The following is a 16,033-nucleotide window of genomic DNA, read 5'->3' as shown; positions in this document are numbered from 1 at the left end:
TAGCCGGGCGTGGTGGCATGCATCCATAGTCCCAGCTACTCGGGAGATTGGGGTGGGAAGATCCCTGGACCCGGCTGCAGTGAGCCATGATTGGGCCACTGCACTCCAGCCTGGGTGATAAAGTGAGACACTGTTTCAAACAAACAAACCAACAAACCATGAGATACAAATCACTAACCAGGTATATATTTTGTTTCTTGGTTTATTTGCTGGTGCTTGGTAGCATGGTACTTGAAAAGACAGAGCCTGAGGGATCAAAGTACACATTCTATGAAAGAAACAAATACGACCCCAAACTCATTACAGATCACATACATGAGGGTACTGAAAAGAAAGAGGCAGGACACAGAAGCTTTGTGGGAAACTCTGAGGCCCTCTAATTCCTAAATGTAAAATGGAACTAAAGAAGGGAGAAATGTCTCATCAACCCATTAAAAATTGACACTGGCTTACCTCCCACTGCAGGTGAGGAGGGATGTTTCGAATCTGAATTTTCCTGCTCCTGTAAAGACAAAACCACAGACTATAACACTTTCTCCAGGACACAAACTATAGCAAATAATAAAAACCAGCTTAAACCTATCATCTGAGTTTCTTTCTCACTGTGTTCACCATGGCATCAACAAAAAATTCCTAGTGTGAATCAAGAGCACAGTTGTTTGGTTGTTGTATTTTTCGAGACAGAATCTCACTTTGTCGCCCAGGTGGGTTACAGGTGGTGTGGTCTTGGCTCACTGCAACCTCTGCCTCCCGGGTTCAAGCGACTCTCCTGCCTCAGACTCCCAAATAGCTGGCATTACAGGTGCCCACCACCACATCTAATTTTTGTATTTTTTTTTTCCAGACGGAGTCTTGCTCTGTTGTCCAGGCTGGAGTGCAGTGGCATGATCTCGGCTCACTGCAACCTCTGCCTCCCAGGTTCAAGCGATTCTCCTGCCTCAGCCTCCTGAATAGCTGGGATTACAGGTGCCCACCACCACACCTGATTTTTGTGGGTTATTGTTTTTTTTTTTAGATAGAGTCTCACTCTGTCATCCAGGCTGGAGTGCAGTGGCACGATCTCGGCTCACTGCAACCTCTGTCTCCAGGCTTAAGTGATTCTCCTGCCTCAGTCTCCCAAGTAGCTGGGATTACAGGCATGCACCACCACGCTCAGCTAATTTTGTATTTTTAGTAGAGATGGGGTTTCACCATGTTGGCCAGGCTGGTCTCGAACTCCTGACCTCAAGTGATCTGCCTGCCTTAGCCTCCGAAAGTGCTGGGATTATAAGCGTGAGCCACCGCGCTGGCCTCATGGGCATATTGTAAGGTTTTCAATTACTTTGGGGGGTGGGGGCGTGGGGAAGAAATCCCAAGAAGCTTTGAAAAAAAAAAAAAATCAATAATTTTAAATACTAGACTCATCTTTTCAATTTCCTACCAAAGTAGTTAGAATGTAAGTTATCATACAGATTCTATTTATAGAATTATCTCCCCTTCTTCCTCAAAATATATTGGCCTGCAACTGACCCTACCCCAAAGTGTACCTAGGCTCAAACAGGACAGGTGAGGTCATATATAGTGGGCTTGAACAAGATCAAGTTTAGCTGCCCCCTTATCTAACAATGCAAAATGTCATTTAAAAATATTTTTATTTCTGAATAGGTAATACAGTCCTAATTCAAAAGTTAAAACACTATAAAAAGTTATACTGTGACAAGTCTCACCACCCCCTTCTTTCACCAGAAATACTTTTTACACGTTATTTGTGTATCTTTCAGATTCTTTATGCAAATAATAGCAAATGTGAATATATATTCATATTTTCACCCTTTTCTTACAGAAATATCTGCATATTCTACACATTCTCTGCATTTTGCTTTTTTCACCTAACAGTCCTATTCTTAAGATCTTTCTCAAGGTGGAGGTAGAAAGCTTCCTCATTCTATTTCATAACTACGTAGGTATCCTGAAGTATATTTAATCCATCCCCTACTGATGGACATTTGGGCCTTTTCATTCAGAGGCTTTCCCCAAGACATCCTGCTGGTCCGAAAGCTTTGAATGACTTAGATTGTTTCTTGTTTTCACTTAAGCATTAAAATTAGACAGAAAAAGAACAGTATAAATTATGTAATTTTTTTCCCCCTTTGAGAAAATGCTGGATCCTGGAAATAAAGCATTTAAATTTTAGAGAGGTTGTTTTAATAGAGGAGCTTGACACTGAAATCCTATAAATACCATTTTGGGGGGTTGCCAGAAAAGGGATGTGGTGTACCACCTTGTGGGGTCAGAGATACTAAACAGCGGCTATACACAGTCACGTGTTTCTCCAGGGCTTTAATCTGGGCAATGGCCCCAGAGAGAAATGTTGTGAGTGCAGTGGCGCAATCTCAGCTCACTGTAACCTCTGCCTCCCAGGTTAACGCCATTCTCCTGCCTCAGCCTCCTGAGTAGCTGGGACTACAATTGCCCGCTACCAGGCCCGGCTTTTTTTTTTTTTTTTTTTTTTTTGTATTTTTAATAGAGACAGGGTTTCACCGTGTTAGCCAGGATGGTCTCGATCTCCTGACCTCGTGATCCGCCCGCCTCAGCCTCCCAAAGTGCTGGGATTACAGGCTTGAGCCACCGCGCCCGGGCTCAGAGAGAAATGTTACAATTCAAGCAGAGAGAGAAAAGGAGAGACACACACAGAGAGGTACAGAGATGGAAGAAATAAATGGAGAAATAATGAATTAAATGAGGGGCTCGTTTTCTCAGCTCCTTTTTATGGAATGTCATGGGGGCAACCCCTCTGCTCTAGCTCCCATACACTACTTCAGTCTTATCTATTTTTTAAAATGTGAATGTATTCATGCTTTACTAGGGCTGCTTTAATGACTATACAGAATCACTAATTGTGCATCAGGATGGAAAAAGAATCAAGAACTAATTTCTACCTCTATGCTGTGAAGGCTAATTCCCGACATGGCCTTTGGCAATAATTCAGAATAAAACAGCCAGCACCATCCCATACAGTGGCTACATGGAAATTCTCTATGGAAGATGTCACCAAGTCTAACAGTGTATAGAAAAGGCATCAGAATTTTCAAGAAAATAAAATATTTCTAAAGAAAAATATTTTTGTTATTTCCAAATAAAAACATTGACTCCAACTGCTAACCAACAATTTACTGGTAGATATTCTATTGGAAGAAACTAATGAATGAGCACAAAGAGATGTGAACAAAGACAGCTACTGTAACATTATTTGTAACAAAGATTGCATACAATCTAAATATTCACCAAGAAATGAATACATACATCATAATACAGCCTAATATAGAATATCATGCAGCTCTTAAAAATGAAGTTGACAAGCATGTACTGTCATAGAAAACACTCCAAGGCATGCTATTACAAGAAAAGAGATAATTACAGATTAAGTTGATCCTGCTTTTAAAAAGCACAAAACCAAACTACCTGTTATTCAATGTGTACGTGTGTAAATGCACAGAAAAAGGTTGCACCAAGCAGATTTAGTTGGTAAAAGGATACTTTTATTTTAGCTAGTAATTTTTTTATTTATATTTTTTTAAATTATTAAATTTTTAGTAGAGATGGAGTCTTGCTATGTTGTCTGCTGGTCTTGAACTCCTGGGCTCTAGTGATCCTCTCACTTTGGCCTCCCAAAGTGCTAAGATTAAAGGCATGAGCCACCATGCCTACCCCTTATTTATTTTTTTTGATTGAGAATATATTCACATCTTATCCTATAGGCTTTAAAAAACGAACAATGAAAACATCTATTAGGGTTGCCTTAATATACAAGATTTATTTTTTTTTAAAGTATACTGGAACCTGCTAAGTAAAAAAAAAAAAAGAAAGAAAGAAGAAAAAAACCAAGCCTCATTTTTTCCATAATTACACTAGGTATTCTTGAAATCTAACACAAGTAAAAGTTGTTTCTCATCCTCACTGTCACAGAACTATTAATGTATGTGGCAAACACTTCATAGTGCAAAAGTAGGAAAACTCTGCCCTATGCTGATTACCCCAAATACTAACTCAATGCATCTAAAACAATGGCATTTCCCTGTAATAATTCAAGTAAAGACATCAGTTCACTAACTGGGAATGTCCTGCTTCGTTAAGCCAGACACTTGGAGGAATAATCTCTAAAAAGCTAGACTGTCGTACTTCTAATCTCAGATCAGGATGGAAAGGAAGAAAAGGAACTGAGAACTAAAAAGAGAAATGGAGATCACTGCAGTAGAACCAACTAACCTGGAGTTCAGTTGGTCAAGATAATCCCCTGAGGGATTATCTTTTGGGGTCATGAGCAATTAGGATATCTGAGATCTGCTGACTCCTGTGGCATCATCTGGACAGCATGCCTTCTCATCAGGATACCCAGAAGGCCTGTCCTCTTCTTCCCCGGGAGGGACTTCGGCATGTCCTTCAAAACGCAGCTCACACATAATCCCTGCTGAGCTTTCCAGAATGTCTCCAGAAAGAAATGTTTCCTCTGCACTTTCCAGCTTTTCTGGCAGCTCACTCTTTGCCATTATTACTTATCTGTTAGTGCTGTGTCTCCTCAAGCCCCTCAGTGATTTCATCAAGGACAGGTTCCTCGCTTACTATTCCACTGTCTAGCACGAGGTCTCATACACAGGGGCTGAGAAGAGCACTTCTGCTGCTGGCTGTGGTCTGTTCATGATGAAGACCCTCCAGACCCCACCCAGGAAAACAAATTGTCTATTTTTTTCTTTGCCAGGTAGTCATCAGGAGAGGGAAGGAGGTGTTTGTTTCCCTCCTTCCTTTAGACAAGAAAGGAAAGTATTTGGCTCAGTCTCAAATGGGAATATGGATTTTTCTCCCTGAAACTGCGCCCTGCTTTAAAAAAGCCAAACACACAGTAACTTAGGAAAGTGATTGGTAATAGGAAAATAATTCTTTGTCCCTTAAAATAATGATTTCACAGTTCCAATATGTTAAAATGAAACCAAGTTTCTCTAATTACAGATAAAAGGCATTTCTCACCCTCACTGCCACAGAGCCACAGAACTATTACAGCCATCTCCCAGCTGGTCCCTCCGTCTTTGGCCTGCACCTCCTCCTGTCCCATCCACTCCTCACCTGGCTGCCAGTCACTTTCCCACACATGGAGAGGGCTACTCCTGCCTTCCTTGACTCCCTGCTGCTGCCTCCTCCCCATCCCTATCTTTAAACACTCCTGCCACACCAAGTCCTTCCACCTTCAGTTCACAAGTGTACTGGAATGAGCCTTCAACTCCCTCAGTTCACCTTCAAACAGAAGTAAAAAGAGCAGTGGGAACATGTCTTTATTTCACCTTCATTTTAACTGGAAGCAGAGTAAGACCTGAAGTTAAGCAAAGGGGGCTCTTTAATACAAATATACAGGTTCTTTCCCTGTGGCTTTCGGATTCAGGAACTGAGAACTTCCCACTCCCAAATTCAAGTAAACTAAGTGTGTGGGAAAGGGCCACCTACCATGAAACGAGTAATGCAGCCCTGGAGCCATCCTGCTTTGCTGGGGAACTGGCTACCTTTACCGATTCTCGACTCCGGTCAATTGGTGATTATAGCACACATGTGTAGACTCTCAAACTGTAAAGAACTACAGAATAAAATATATGTAATCCCAGCTCATCTAACTCATTTACAGTTGATGGGTTCCAAGGACTTTCAACATATAAATGCCTCAGCGTACATTTTATAACATGTTATATTTATAATATGTTATCTTTGTGTTGTAGATGCCCAGAGGTAACAGAAGGTTCCAACTGAGTGAATTTCAGATAAGCTAGATGTCCACTGTTATGAATTTCAAGGGCCTGGCAGAAATTATTTAGTCATGGTGGAATTTGTTTCTTAAAGTAAGTAGGCAATCAGCCAGGGAAATAAAATCATATTCAATTATTGAGGAACCTCATGAAACTGAAGAACCATTTCATCTGTATTATTAAACAACAACAACAAAAAAGTTGGGAGGCTGAGGCAGATGGATCACTTGAGGTCAGGAGTTCGAGACCAGCCTGACCAACATGGTGACCCTATCTCTATTAAAAACACAAAAATTAGCCAGGCATGGTGGTGTGCACCTGTTGTCCCAGCTACTCAGGAGGCTGAGGCAGGAGAATCACTCGAACCTGAAAGACGGAGGTTGCACTGAGCCAAGATTGAGCCACTGCACTCTAGCCTGGGGGACAAGAGAGAAACTGTCTTAAAAAAACAAAACAAAAAAAACCTAAAACACCTGCTTTGGTGTGAGGAGGATAATGCCATAGTTTTCAGGCATATGGTCAACTAGCCACAAGTCTATCAGCTACCTTAAGAACTCTAACCCAAGCCTTGGCTATGCTGTGGGTCTGACTAGAAAACAAATTAATATGAATTGTGGGAACCCAGCTTGTAGGATTCCAGCTTCCATTGGAGAATTAGGCCAACTAAGAACTGGATGATTCCCAGGTAACTTTTGGGCATGAGAAGCAACAGAGAGGGCCTTGTGAGAGTGTCCTTTGGGTCTCAATAGGGGATTCTACCCAACTAGGTCCCAGCTGTTTCCATAGCATTTCTGAGCTCCATCAGATGATAAAAGGGATTTCCTTACATGCATTGTAAAGAGAGGCAGGTATGCTAACCAACCCCGAGCCGGGACAGAAACCACCAGCGCTCCCAGCCCTAGTGCTGCAGTCAGATTCCAGTCTATTACATGCGCTCATTAGTGTGTGTTTCCTATTCCTCATTAGTTTGAAAGTTCCCCTAAAAACTTCTGGTCATTCTGTACAAGGGACATCCTGTGCTAAATTGAACTAGGACCTAGGGCTGCTCAAGGAAGCAAATAAATCACCAGTGATAGCCAAGTCCAATCCTCTACCCAACTGTCTCTTTTTTTTTTTTTTTTTGAGACAGGGTCTTGCTCTGTCACCCACGCTGGAGTACAGTGGCGTGATCTCAGCTCACTGCAGCCTTGACCTCCCAGGCTCAAGTGACCCTCCCAACTCAGCTTCCTGAGCAGCTGGGACTATAGGCCCAAGGCACCATGCCCAGCTATTTTTTGTAATTTTTGTAGAGATGGGGTTTCGCCATATTGCCCAGGCTGGTTTTGAATTCCTGGGCTCAAGCAATCAACCCACCTTGGCCTCCCAAAGTGCTGGGATTATGGGCATGAGCCACCACACCCAGTCCAACTGTCTTTTAAAGTTCTCTCTCTCTCTCTTTCAAACTCAGACACCACACAGGAGGATCACAGAGACTGATTAAGAGTCAATGAAAACAAAATTGTTTAGTCACTTTCTTTGTTGCAACATGACTAAGAACAATTGCCTCTATGGAATCCAAAATAAAACAAATGTATTAGAAACTAAATGTGTTCAACACAAATAAACTGTTGAAAATGAACAAAATGAACAAAAATCAGTTTGGGTTTTTTTTTTTTTTTTTTTTTTTGAGAGAAAAAAAAAAAGATAAATGTAAATCCTTGTGAATATTAGTAGTGTTATGAGTCAAATCATAAAAGGATTAAACCAAATACTGTGGTGACCTGCTGCAAAGGGTTGTTTTTTTGTTTTTTTTCCCCCTCAAGACAGTCTTGCTCTGTTGCCCAGGCTGGAGTGCAGTGGTGTGATCTTGGCTCACTGCAACCTCCGTCTCCCGGGTTTAAGCAATTCTCCTGCCTCAGCCTCCTGAGCAGCTGGGACTACAGGTGGGTGCCACCACACCAGACTCATTTTTGTATTTTCAGTAGAGACGGGGTTTCACCATGTTGGCCAGGATGGTCTCGATCTCCTGACCACGTGATCCGCCCACCTCAGCCTCCCAAAGTGCTGGGATTACAGGCGTAAGCCACCGGGCCCAGCCCTACAAAGGGGTTTGAGCCAGAAGAACTGCAGTTATGAACCCAGTAATTTCCCTTGCTCTATAAACTCTTGTTCACAAAACCATAAGCCCCAGAAGAGCCCTCACAACTCATGCTTCCTGGGCATTCAGAGACAGAAACTCATAAAAGTTCACTGCTTGAATGAAACAGGAAAAAAAAATCACTTAACATGATGTGTCTTGGTCCACTTGGGCTACTATAACAAAACTCCATAGACTGAGGTTATAAACAGAAATGTATTTCTCACAGTTCTGGAGGCTGGGAAGTCCAAGATCAAGGTACCAGCAGATTTGCTGTCTGCTTAGGGCCTGTTCCTCATAGAAGGCACTGTCTAGCTGTGTCTCTGGATGGAGGAAGGACTAGATATCTCTCTGGGGTCTATTTTATAGAGGTACTAATCCCCTTCATGAGGGTTCCACCTTATGATCTAATCAACTCTCCAAGGTCCTTAATACCACCACCTTGGGGGTAAGGATTTCAACATAAGAATTTGCGGGGGGGCGGGGAGGCGGGGGACACAAACTTTTAGACCACAGCAAAAAGCAATAGTCTAAGACTAATTCATTTATCTCTCCACAGCCCTCTCAGAGCCTACTAGCTCACAAAAAGATCTAACACAATTCTAGATTTCTCTTTTGAGGAAACCATCAAAGATTCTTAATTGTGTCCTGTTGAAAGGAGCGGAGCCAGCCGTGGTGGCTCACACTTGTAATCCCATAATTTTGGGAAGCCAAGGTGGGAGGATGGCTTGAGCCCAGAAGTTTGGCACCATCCTGGGCAACACGGCAAGACCTCATCCCTACAAAAAGAGATGGTGGGTAATTCCATAATACTATTCATTTTTTAATTATTAGCCAGGCGTGGTAGCACATGCCTGTAGTCCTAGCTACTTGGGAGGCTGAGGTGTGAGGATCACTTGAGCCTGGGAGGTCAAGGCTGCTGAAAGCTGTGACTGTGCCACTGCACTCAAGGCTGGGCAACCGAGTACCGAGTGAGACCATCTCTCTCCAGCAAAAAAAAAAAAAAAAAAAAAACAAGTGGAAGGAGAAAAGTCAACGAGTCAATGGATCATTAGATGATGTTTAGATGTCTATGAGAAGACTGGTTGGATGGTTACTCTTGGACAAGATGGTGAAGGAATTCCTCTACTGGGTCAGAGGAGAACTTGCATGAAATGACCATTATGTTTCATTCCCCCTTCAGGATTCTATAAATCTTTTGGACAGAATTGTAACAGGAAGGTTAAAACCATTTCCCATTAAAAGGAAATTAGCATGCTTGCTTATAGATTGAAACCATTACGCACTGTTCTAGTGAAACAGATTACCAGATTTCTCAGAGACTCCTATGTTTTGTTTTTGTTTTTGTTTTTGTTTTTGTTTTTGTTTTTTCAGACAAGGTCTCACTCTAGTCACCCAGGCTGGAGTGCAATGGCGTGATCTTGACTCACTGCAGCCTCGGTGTCCTGGGCTCTAGTGATTCTTCCACCTCAGCCTCCTAAGTAGCTGGGATGACAGGAGCACACCACCACACCTGGCTAAATTTTTGTATTTCTATTAGAGACAGGGTTTCTCCATGTTGCCTAGGCTGGTCTCAAACTCCAGGGCTCAAGCGATCCACCTGCCTCAGTCTCCCTAAGTGCTGGGATTACAGGCATAAGCCACTGTGCCCAATTGTGATTCAATATTTTAGCTCTTTAAAAAGGACATCACTTAGTCAAATGTGGTGGCACTCAGGAGGCTGAGGCAGGAGAATCACTTGAACCTGGGAGGTGGAGGCTGCGGTGAGCCACGATCACACCACTGCACTACAGCTTGGGCAACAAGAGCGAAACTCCGTCTCCGGAAAAAAAAAAAAAAAAAAAGGACATCACTATCTAAAATTCTGCTTTTAAAAATTTATAATCAACGTTTAATGAAGGCGCTTTTTTTTTGAGACAGAGTCTCACTCTGTCACCCAGGCTGGAGTGCAGTGACACAATCTCAGTTCACTACAACTTCTGCATCCCGGGTTCAAGCTATTCTCCTGCCCCAGCCTCCTGAGTAGCTGGGACTACAGACGCCCACCACCATGCCCGGCTAATATTTGTACTTTTAGTAGAGACGGGGTTTCACCATGTTGGCCAGGATGGTCTTGAACTCCTGACCTCGTGATCCACCGGCCTTGGCCTCCCAAAGTGCTGGGATTACAGGCGTGAGCCACCAAAGGGGCTACTTTACTGGAATAGTGGTGAATAGCACGACTATGTGAACTGAAGAAAGACTAAAAATCCATATAATTATTCCAAGAAAGATGATAGCTTTTTGAGAGGAGGGGGTCAAAGACCTCATTCGGAATCAAACAAAAACAAAAACCCTAACACAAAAAAATTGTGATTATCCTTATCAAGGTTTGGGTACAATTCCCTACGATAATACCATCTCTCCCTTCCACCATCCCTCTCTTCAATTCATTCTGTGCAATGCAGAGAAAGAAATGTAGTTTTAGCTCAAGTTTTACTAGAACTTCTCCATGGGCTTCACTGAACACTATCTTTTCCCCATTTCTCAATTTATTTTATTTGATGAAGTCAAATTAAACATTTCCAAGGTAAACCCAAAACATTCTTCACAGCGTGTTTAGCATGAAGGTTTTCCCAAATCACCATTACTACTGACATTCATGGATGCTAAAGCATCTTATTTAAGCCTTACCCATTTGAATTAGGTGTTGTTATTCCCATTTTTCAGAGAAATGCACTGAGGAGCTGATGAGTCCCTTGTCTGAGTCTCATAGTTAGGGGTCACCATTAGGGAGTGATATTTTTGACTTGTGGTCTCCATACATTTAAAGTTTTGCTCTTCAAATGTCACTGGAGTTATTAATTCACCAAAAACAAAATTTGCATTTCAGGCATGTATTTTAGTTCAATGAATTTTGGTCAAGATGTCCCCCTCCACTGACAAACGTTAAGAAAACATGCCTTGGGAATGATGTCCAGCTTTTCCTTCTCAGCATTAACCGCACCATAGAGTTGCTGACCGAAAACATCTCCAGGAAGGGTTATTTTGGAAACTTCACTGTGGTAGCTCACTCTTTGCTTCTCAAAAGGATTTACTTAAATATAAATGCTCTTTAGAGAGGTGATAAAGGTATTAACTGTGAACTCCTTCACAGATTAGCTGACTTCTGGTTGATGGTCAGGCTCCCCTGGTGCACAACGGGGTGCAGTACATACACGGAAGGGCCTGAGGGTGGAACGGTGACACAAGAAACACCTGCTTATCCCTGGCCCCCAACCAGGGCGGTGCCGAGCCTTATGGGACCAGATCAAGTTTGAGAACCTTCCTCAAAGCATGTATTGCTCTACAGGGAAGGGCAGAGTGAATCCCAGACAGCTAGACAAAGTCCTCAGAAGAGCAAGAACATTCATGTGTACTTCCGTACAAGCATGCATTTGGATTCAGGAAGGTGAGACTTTGGGATGTAAGGCTGAGTTTTTATTGAGCCAAAAATCTGCATGCCTCCTTTCAGTTTTTCAAGACCTAAACAGAGTAAAAACCACAAGCATTTTCTTCAATGTTTTAATTCTGCCGTGATGAAGGTTTCAGTTAACAAAATCAAATTGAGTTTCTAGAGAAGTGATTAGTCGTCACCCTTACATGGTCCTCAACTCATTATCTGTAATTAAGACTAACCAGGGTAAAAACAAATATTTACACACAATCATTTGAGCTCAGATAAATAACATGTACAAACATGATACAACAAAAGCTATAATCTAAGTATATAAATGTTTGCCTTGTGTGGCACATGGTAAATACAAAACCATCTTTGTAAAGGCCAAGAGGGTCACATGCCCAATCACCAACTGTGCCATCCTTTCAGCATCTTGTCAATTAGTTTCCAAAAAACTGTTCTCTTTAGTTCTCCAAACTGCACTTGAATCTGTCCCTTTCCTTCCTCCCCTACTACCTGTGTCTTTTTTTTTCTTCCTCTTCAGCCCAAGCAGTGTCTGGAGCACAGCATGTGCGCAGCAATCAGCAAGCTCCCCAGGGGTGTTTGCTGCTGGACGCTGGCTTCTTTCTCCTGGCCCACTCCACCCCACATTCTGTCTTTCGACTGTAAGAGGAACATGTGCTTACTAAAGACACTGGTCTTCAAACAGCCAATTTCTTTCACTTCCAGTTTATGAGTGATAAAGTGACAGCAGTTTACTTCTGAAAAGAAGAAAGTATTCCCACCAGTTATAACAGATGTTGATCTTATTCATTATAGTTATGGTGATGAAGGAAAATTAAATTCATCTGTAATATAGCCCTAAATCCCAAGAGAGCAGGAAAGACAGGAGAGGGTTGGCCAAATCGCTTGCTCCCCCCTCAGAGAGGAACTCCTTCCTCTTGCCATGTAAATCAAACAGCATCTCCCATCTCACACAAGAGAGCACCATCTTACCTAGCTGAGGGTCAGGTGGAATGAACAATCCAAACCACCTCTACCCAAATGTTTTGACTAGAGGTTAATAGACATTTCACCTCATTCTGGAGAATGGGATGGTCTCTAAGATTAAACTAAAAGCTTTTCCAAATTCATTCAATAAATGTTTACTAAGGACTCATTATAGGCTAAGCACTTACGTTAGGTGTTGGGGTATAGTAGTGAACGGAACAAAAATAGGACAATATTGATCTGAGCAATTCTGAGAACTTAATTTCAATAAAGCAATAAAATGTATTTTAGGGTTGGCTACTCAATCCAACTTCTTGCCTTTTCCTAGCTCGTATTTTTAGATTTTTTTTTTTTTTTTTTGCTAAAAGTGAACCAATTATCTTTAAATGCCTATTTCTGCACAGTAGCCTTATAATGTAATAACAGCTAGTAAATGGCATCACAGAGTCACTGTTTCTACACACTGTGGGAAAGTTAAAGCTGGGGTAGGTATTGTGTGCATAACAGCATGGGACACCTCCACTGCCCCAGAAGGGTGTCGGAAAAGCTTTTCCCAACACCCAGAGTCTGCTCCTTGGCATTTAACCTCTCGAAGTTTCCTCTGTTACAGGAAGGGATACGCTGGAGAAAGTAAAAGAAAAAAAGAAAACACCGGCCGGGAGCGGTGGCTCACATCCGTATTCCCAGCACTTTGGGAGGCCGAGGCAGGCGGATCACTTGAGATCAGGAGTTCGAGACCAGCCTGGCCAACATGGTGAAACCCCGTCTCTACTAAACATACAAAAATTAGCTGGGCGTGGTGGCGGGCGCCTGTAGTCCCGGCTACTTGGGTGGCTGAGGCACAAGAAACCCTTGACCCTGGAAGGCAGAGGTTGCAGTGGGCCAAGATCGCACCGCTCCACTCTAGCCTGGGCAATAGAGTGAGACTCAGTCTCAAAATAAAAAAAACAAAACAAAACAAAACAAAAAACCTCGGGTGATTCTGGTTACTTGCTCCAGAGGGGAGAAGGAAAAGAAATTTTCTTTACTCTATAGGAAAAGTTATTTATCAACAAGGTGAGGGTAGCCAGAAAAATAGCTTCTTACATAATACTAATAAAAAAATAAAACCACTTCATAGGATACAATGAAAAACAAATCAGTGAACATCATCATAAAATGCTGAAGAATATAATTAGCTCTCAAACCTAATGTCACATGATTTGAATACAATAAAAGCTACTTTTTAAAACCTTGAATAGCCAACTTTAAAAACAGATGAACAAACTAGGGAAAGGGAGCATATGAATTATTCTTATTATTAAAAGAACTTATCATCTTATCGAGGATTCATCTGAAGATCCCTTTAAAGCAGTTCTGTAAAGGGGGAAAATTAGAGCAGAGATAACTTTAAATATGCAAATTTGATTTATAACCAATTTGGAGAGACTAGATTTTTGCACAAATAATTTTTCTAGTTGGTGCTGATAGAAATCCAAGATTTCTGACCTGTATCCTTCCTGAACTATGCAAATCCTATTCCTATCCCTGCACATCCACAGCTTCTAGGCTAGTGACATTTACACAGTAGTCTCTCAGTAAACCTGATGAATGAATGAACATGACAGGGTTAACATCTCTGGTGCGTAAACACAGAATTTCTTCCAGTGGCTGATTCACACTATCTTCTGAGTTCCCTGTCCTACAAAGACAATGAACAGCATCTGTCTCAGCTGATTCCTGAGTCTTCATTGCTTCTTCTCAAGACAGCACCATTACCTAAGCAGACTCCAGCAGGACCCACCAGCAGAGAGGTGCACATGGGAGTCAATACCTGACTTGAATAGCAAGGAACGACCTACCTGGCTCAGCAGGTGGCCACAGGGGAAGCAGGTGGCCACAGGCAGTCCCCGCTACCACAGCTTCAAATTCCTTTTCCTACATCTTTTTCCTTCGCTGGATGCAGCCCAGGAGTGCCTCCTACTTTCAGGACCTTTCCTTGCTTAGAGCCTTGTCCTCAGTAGCATGATTGAGAGAAGGAAGAGAGTTCAGCAGGTGCACTCTCCTTTGCTGTTCACAGGGTCCCAGTCTCCACGGTAGATGAGCTCCTGCTCTCTCTTCCCACTTCCCTTTCATCAAGCCCCAGGATTATGAGAAAGTACTCCACAAACTGCAGACTCTACAAACACCAAATTCCCCTTGCACCTCTCATTCCTGATGTGCTCAGGAGAGTTGGTGCCTGGTTTTCCTATGAAATGTGAATGAATCTGGCAATTAATTAGAAGGCATGACCTGGAGCCAGCATTGAACTGGAGAGAAGCTACTAACGTTATACAGAGTGACCTGTAGATTTAGGCTAAAGACCTAGTTCAGGGTAGTTTCAGAAGCTGAGAAGTGCAACTATCACACCAACAGATTATGCTTCTTTTTTTATTTAATAGCACCCTGATTAGCATACTTACTGAATAAGAATACCTTTGTTACTTAGTGTGAAATGTAAAATTTGCAATAATCAATCATAAATACTTATGAAAATGTAAACATTTTTATTTACTAGTGTCTCTAAGCAAAGAAAAAAAGCCTTGATTTCCTAGGGAACAATGATGTAAGAAAAAATACAAATTTAAATATATTCCCTAGATGTTCTAACTCCACAATTCTCCCCACTCCTAATAAAACATTTTATTGTTACCAAAGGCTACCATTATTCTAACACAACAGAGAAGCGGAGTGAGAGATATGCCAAGTGGGAACTGGAGGTAAGGATTTGAATCCCAGCTTCACCACAGACAAGTTGTCAGACAGATGCTGAGTTAGTCGTTCAACCTCTCTAATGCTTCAGCCATGAGACAGAGAAGATTCTTTCTAAATCTATGATTCACCTCATTGTGACAGCAAAACAGAACTGTTTCAAGGAGAAAGTAAGGAGCAGAAAGAAGAGGTATCCCACATGGACTTCAGGCTACAAATAGATGCTGAATTTTGGGAAAAAAAATAATAATCTCAACAAATCTTGCATTTTGTTCGGGTCACAATTTTTAACATCCCAATAAATAAGTTAGACAACACACTCCACTGTATTTTACAACTGGATGGCTTACAAATCAAAAACAATGGGTTTGTGACTCTACTTGTGTCATGACCCTAGAGCCTCGACTTACCCATTTTTTCCCTCTCCTAAAACAGGAAGCTTTACGCTTACATTTTCATTACTGCCAGGATACTCTTGTACAATATCTGGTGTCCAGATTTTGAAAGTGTAAGGTTATTTCATGAAATTTACTACAAACAGAGTAGAGGGTGTTGCATAGCCTGCCCTACAGATGAAGTATTTATATCACATGGAGTTCTTTCTTGTTATTTCTAACATCGCGATTCCGTGGATCTCAGCAAATCTGAACAGCTATATCTACCACTCAAATGGTATCTTTGAAATAAATTTATCTTTTAGAAGTACTACATATTCTTTTTCATTTTTTTTTTTTTTTCTTTTCTTTTTTTTTTTTTTTTTTGAGACGGAGTCTTGCTCTGTCGCCCGGGCTAGAGTGCAGTGGCCGGATCTCAGCTCACTGCAAGCTCCGCCTCCCGGGTTTATGCCATTCTCCTGCCTCAGCCTCCCGAGTAGCTGGGACTACAGGCGCCCACCACCTCGCCCGGCTAGTTTTTTGTATTTTTCTAGTAGAGACGGGGTTTCACCGTGTTTGCCAGGATGGTCTCGATCTCCTGACCTCGTGATCCACCCGTCTCGGCCTCCCAAAGTGCTGG

At 42.1% G+C, this 16,033-nt stretch overlaps 1 protein-coding gene across 4 annotated transcripts in view; it reads right to left on the bottom strand.

The window, feature by feature from the left end:
• The window catches only part of IGF2BP2 (insulin like growth factor 2 mRNA binding protein 2), a 182,819-nt gene that overhangs the window by 53,181 nt on the left and 113,605 nt on the right, over window positions 1–16,033 (bottom strand). For all 4 annotated transcript variants that reach the window (XM_023187469.3, XM_023187466.3, XM_023187464.3 and 1 more), the window contains one exon: window positions 454–502. Coding sequence is in view for 3 of the 4 variants with exons in the window: in XM_023187466.3 (XP_023043234.1) it covers window positions 454–502 (49 nt within the window). In the remaining variant the exon portion in view is untranslated. The remainder of the gene's footprint in view (window positions 1–453; window positions 503–16,033) is intronic.

The sequence above is a fragment of the Piliocolobus tephrosceles genome, chromosome 2 (genome assembly GCF_002776525.5).
Source record: "Piliocolobus tephrosceles isolate RC106 chromosome 2, ASM277652v3, whole genome shotgun sequence".
Classification (NCBI taxonomy): Eukaryota; Metazoa; Chordata; class Mammalia; order Primates; family Cercopithecidae; genus Piliocolobus; species Piliocolobus tephrosceles.
This window is presented reverse-complemented; position numbering and strand designations above follow the sequence as displayed.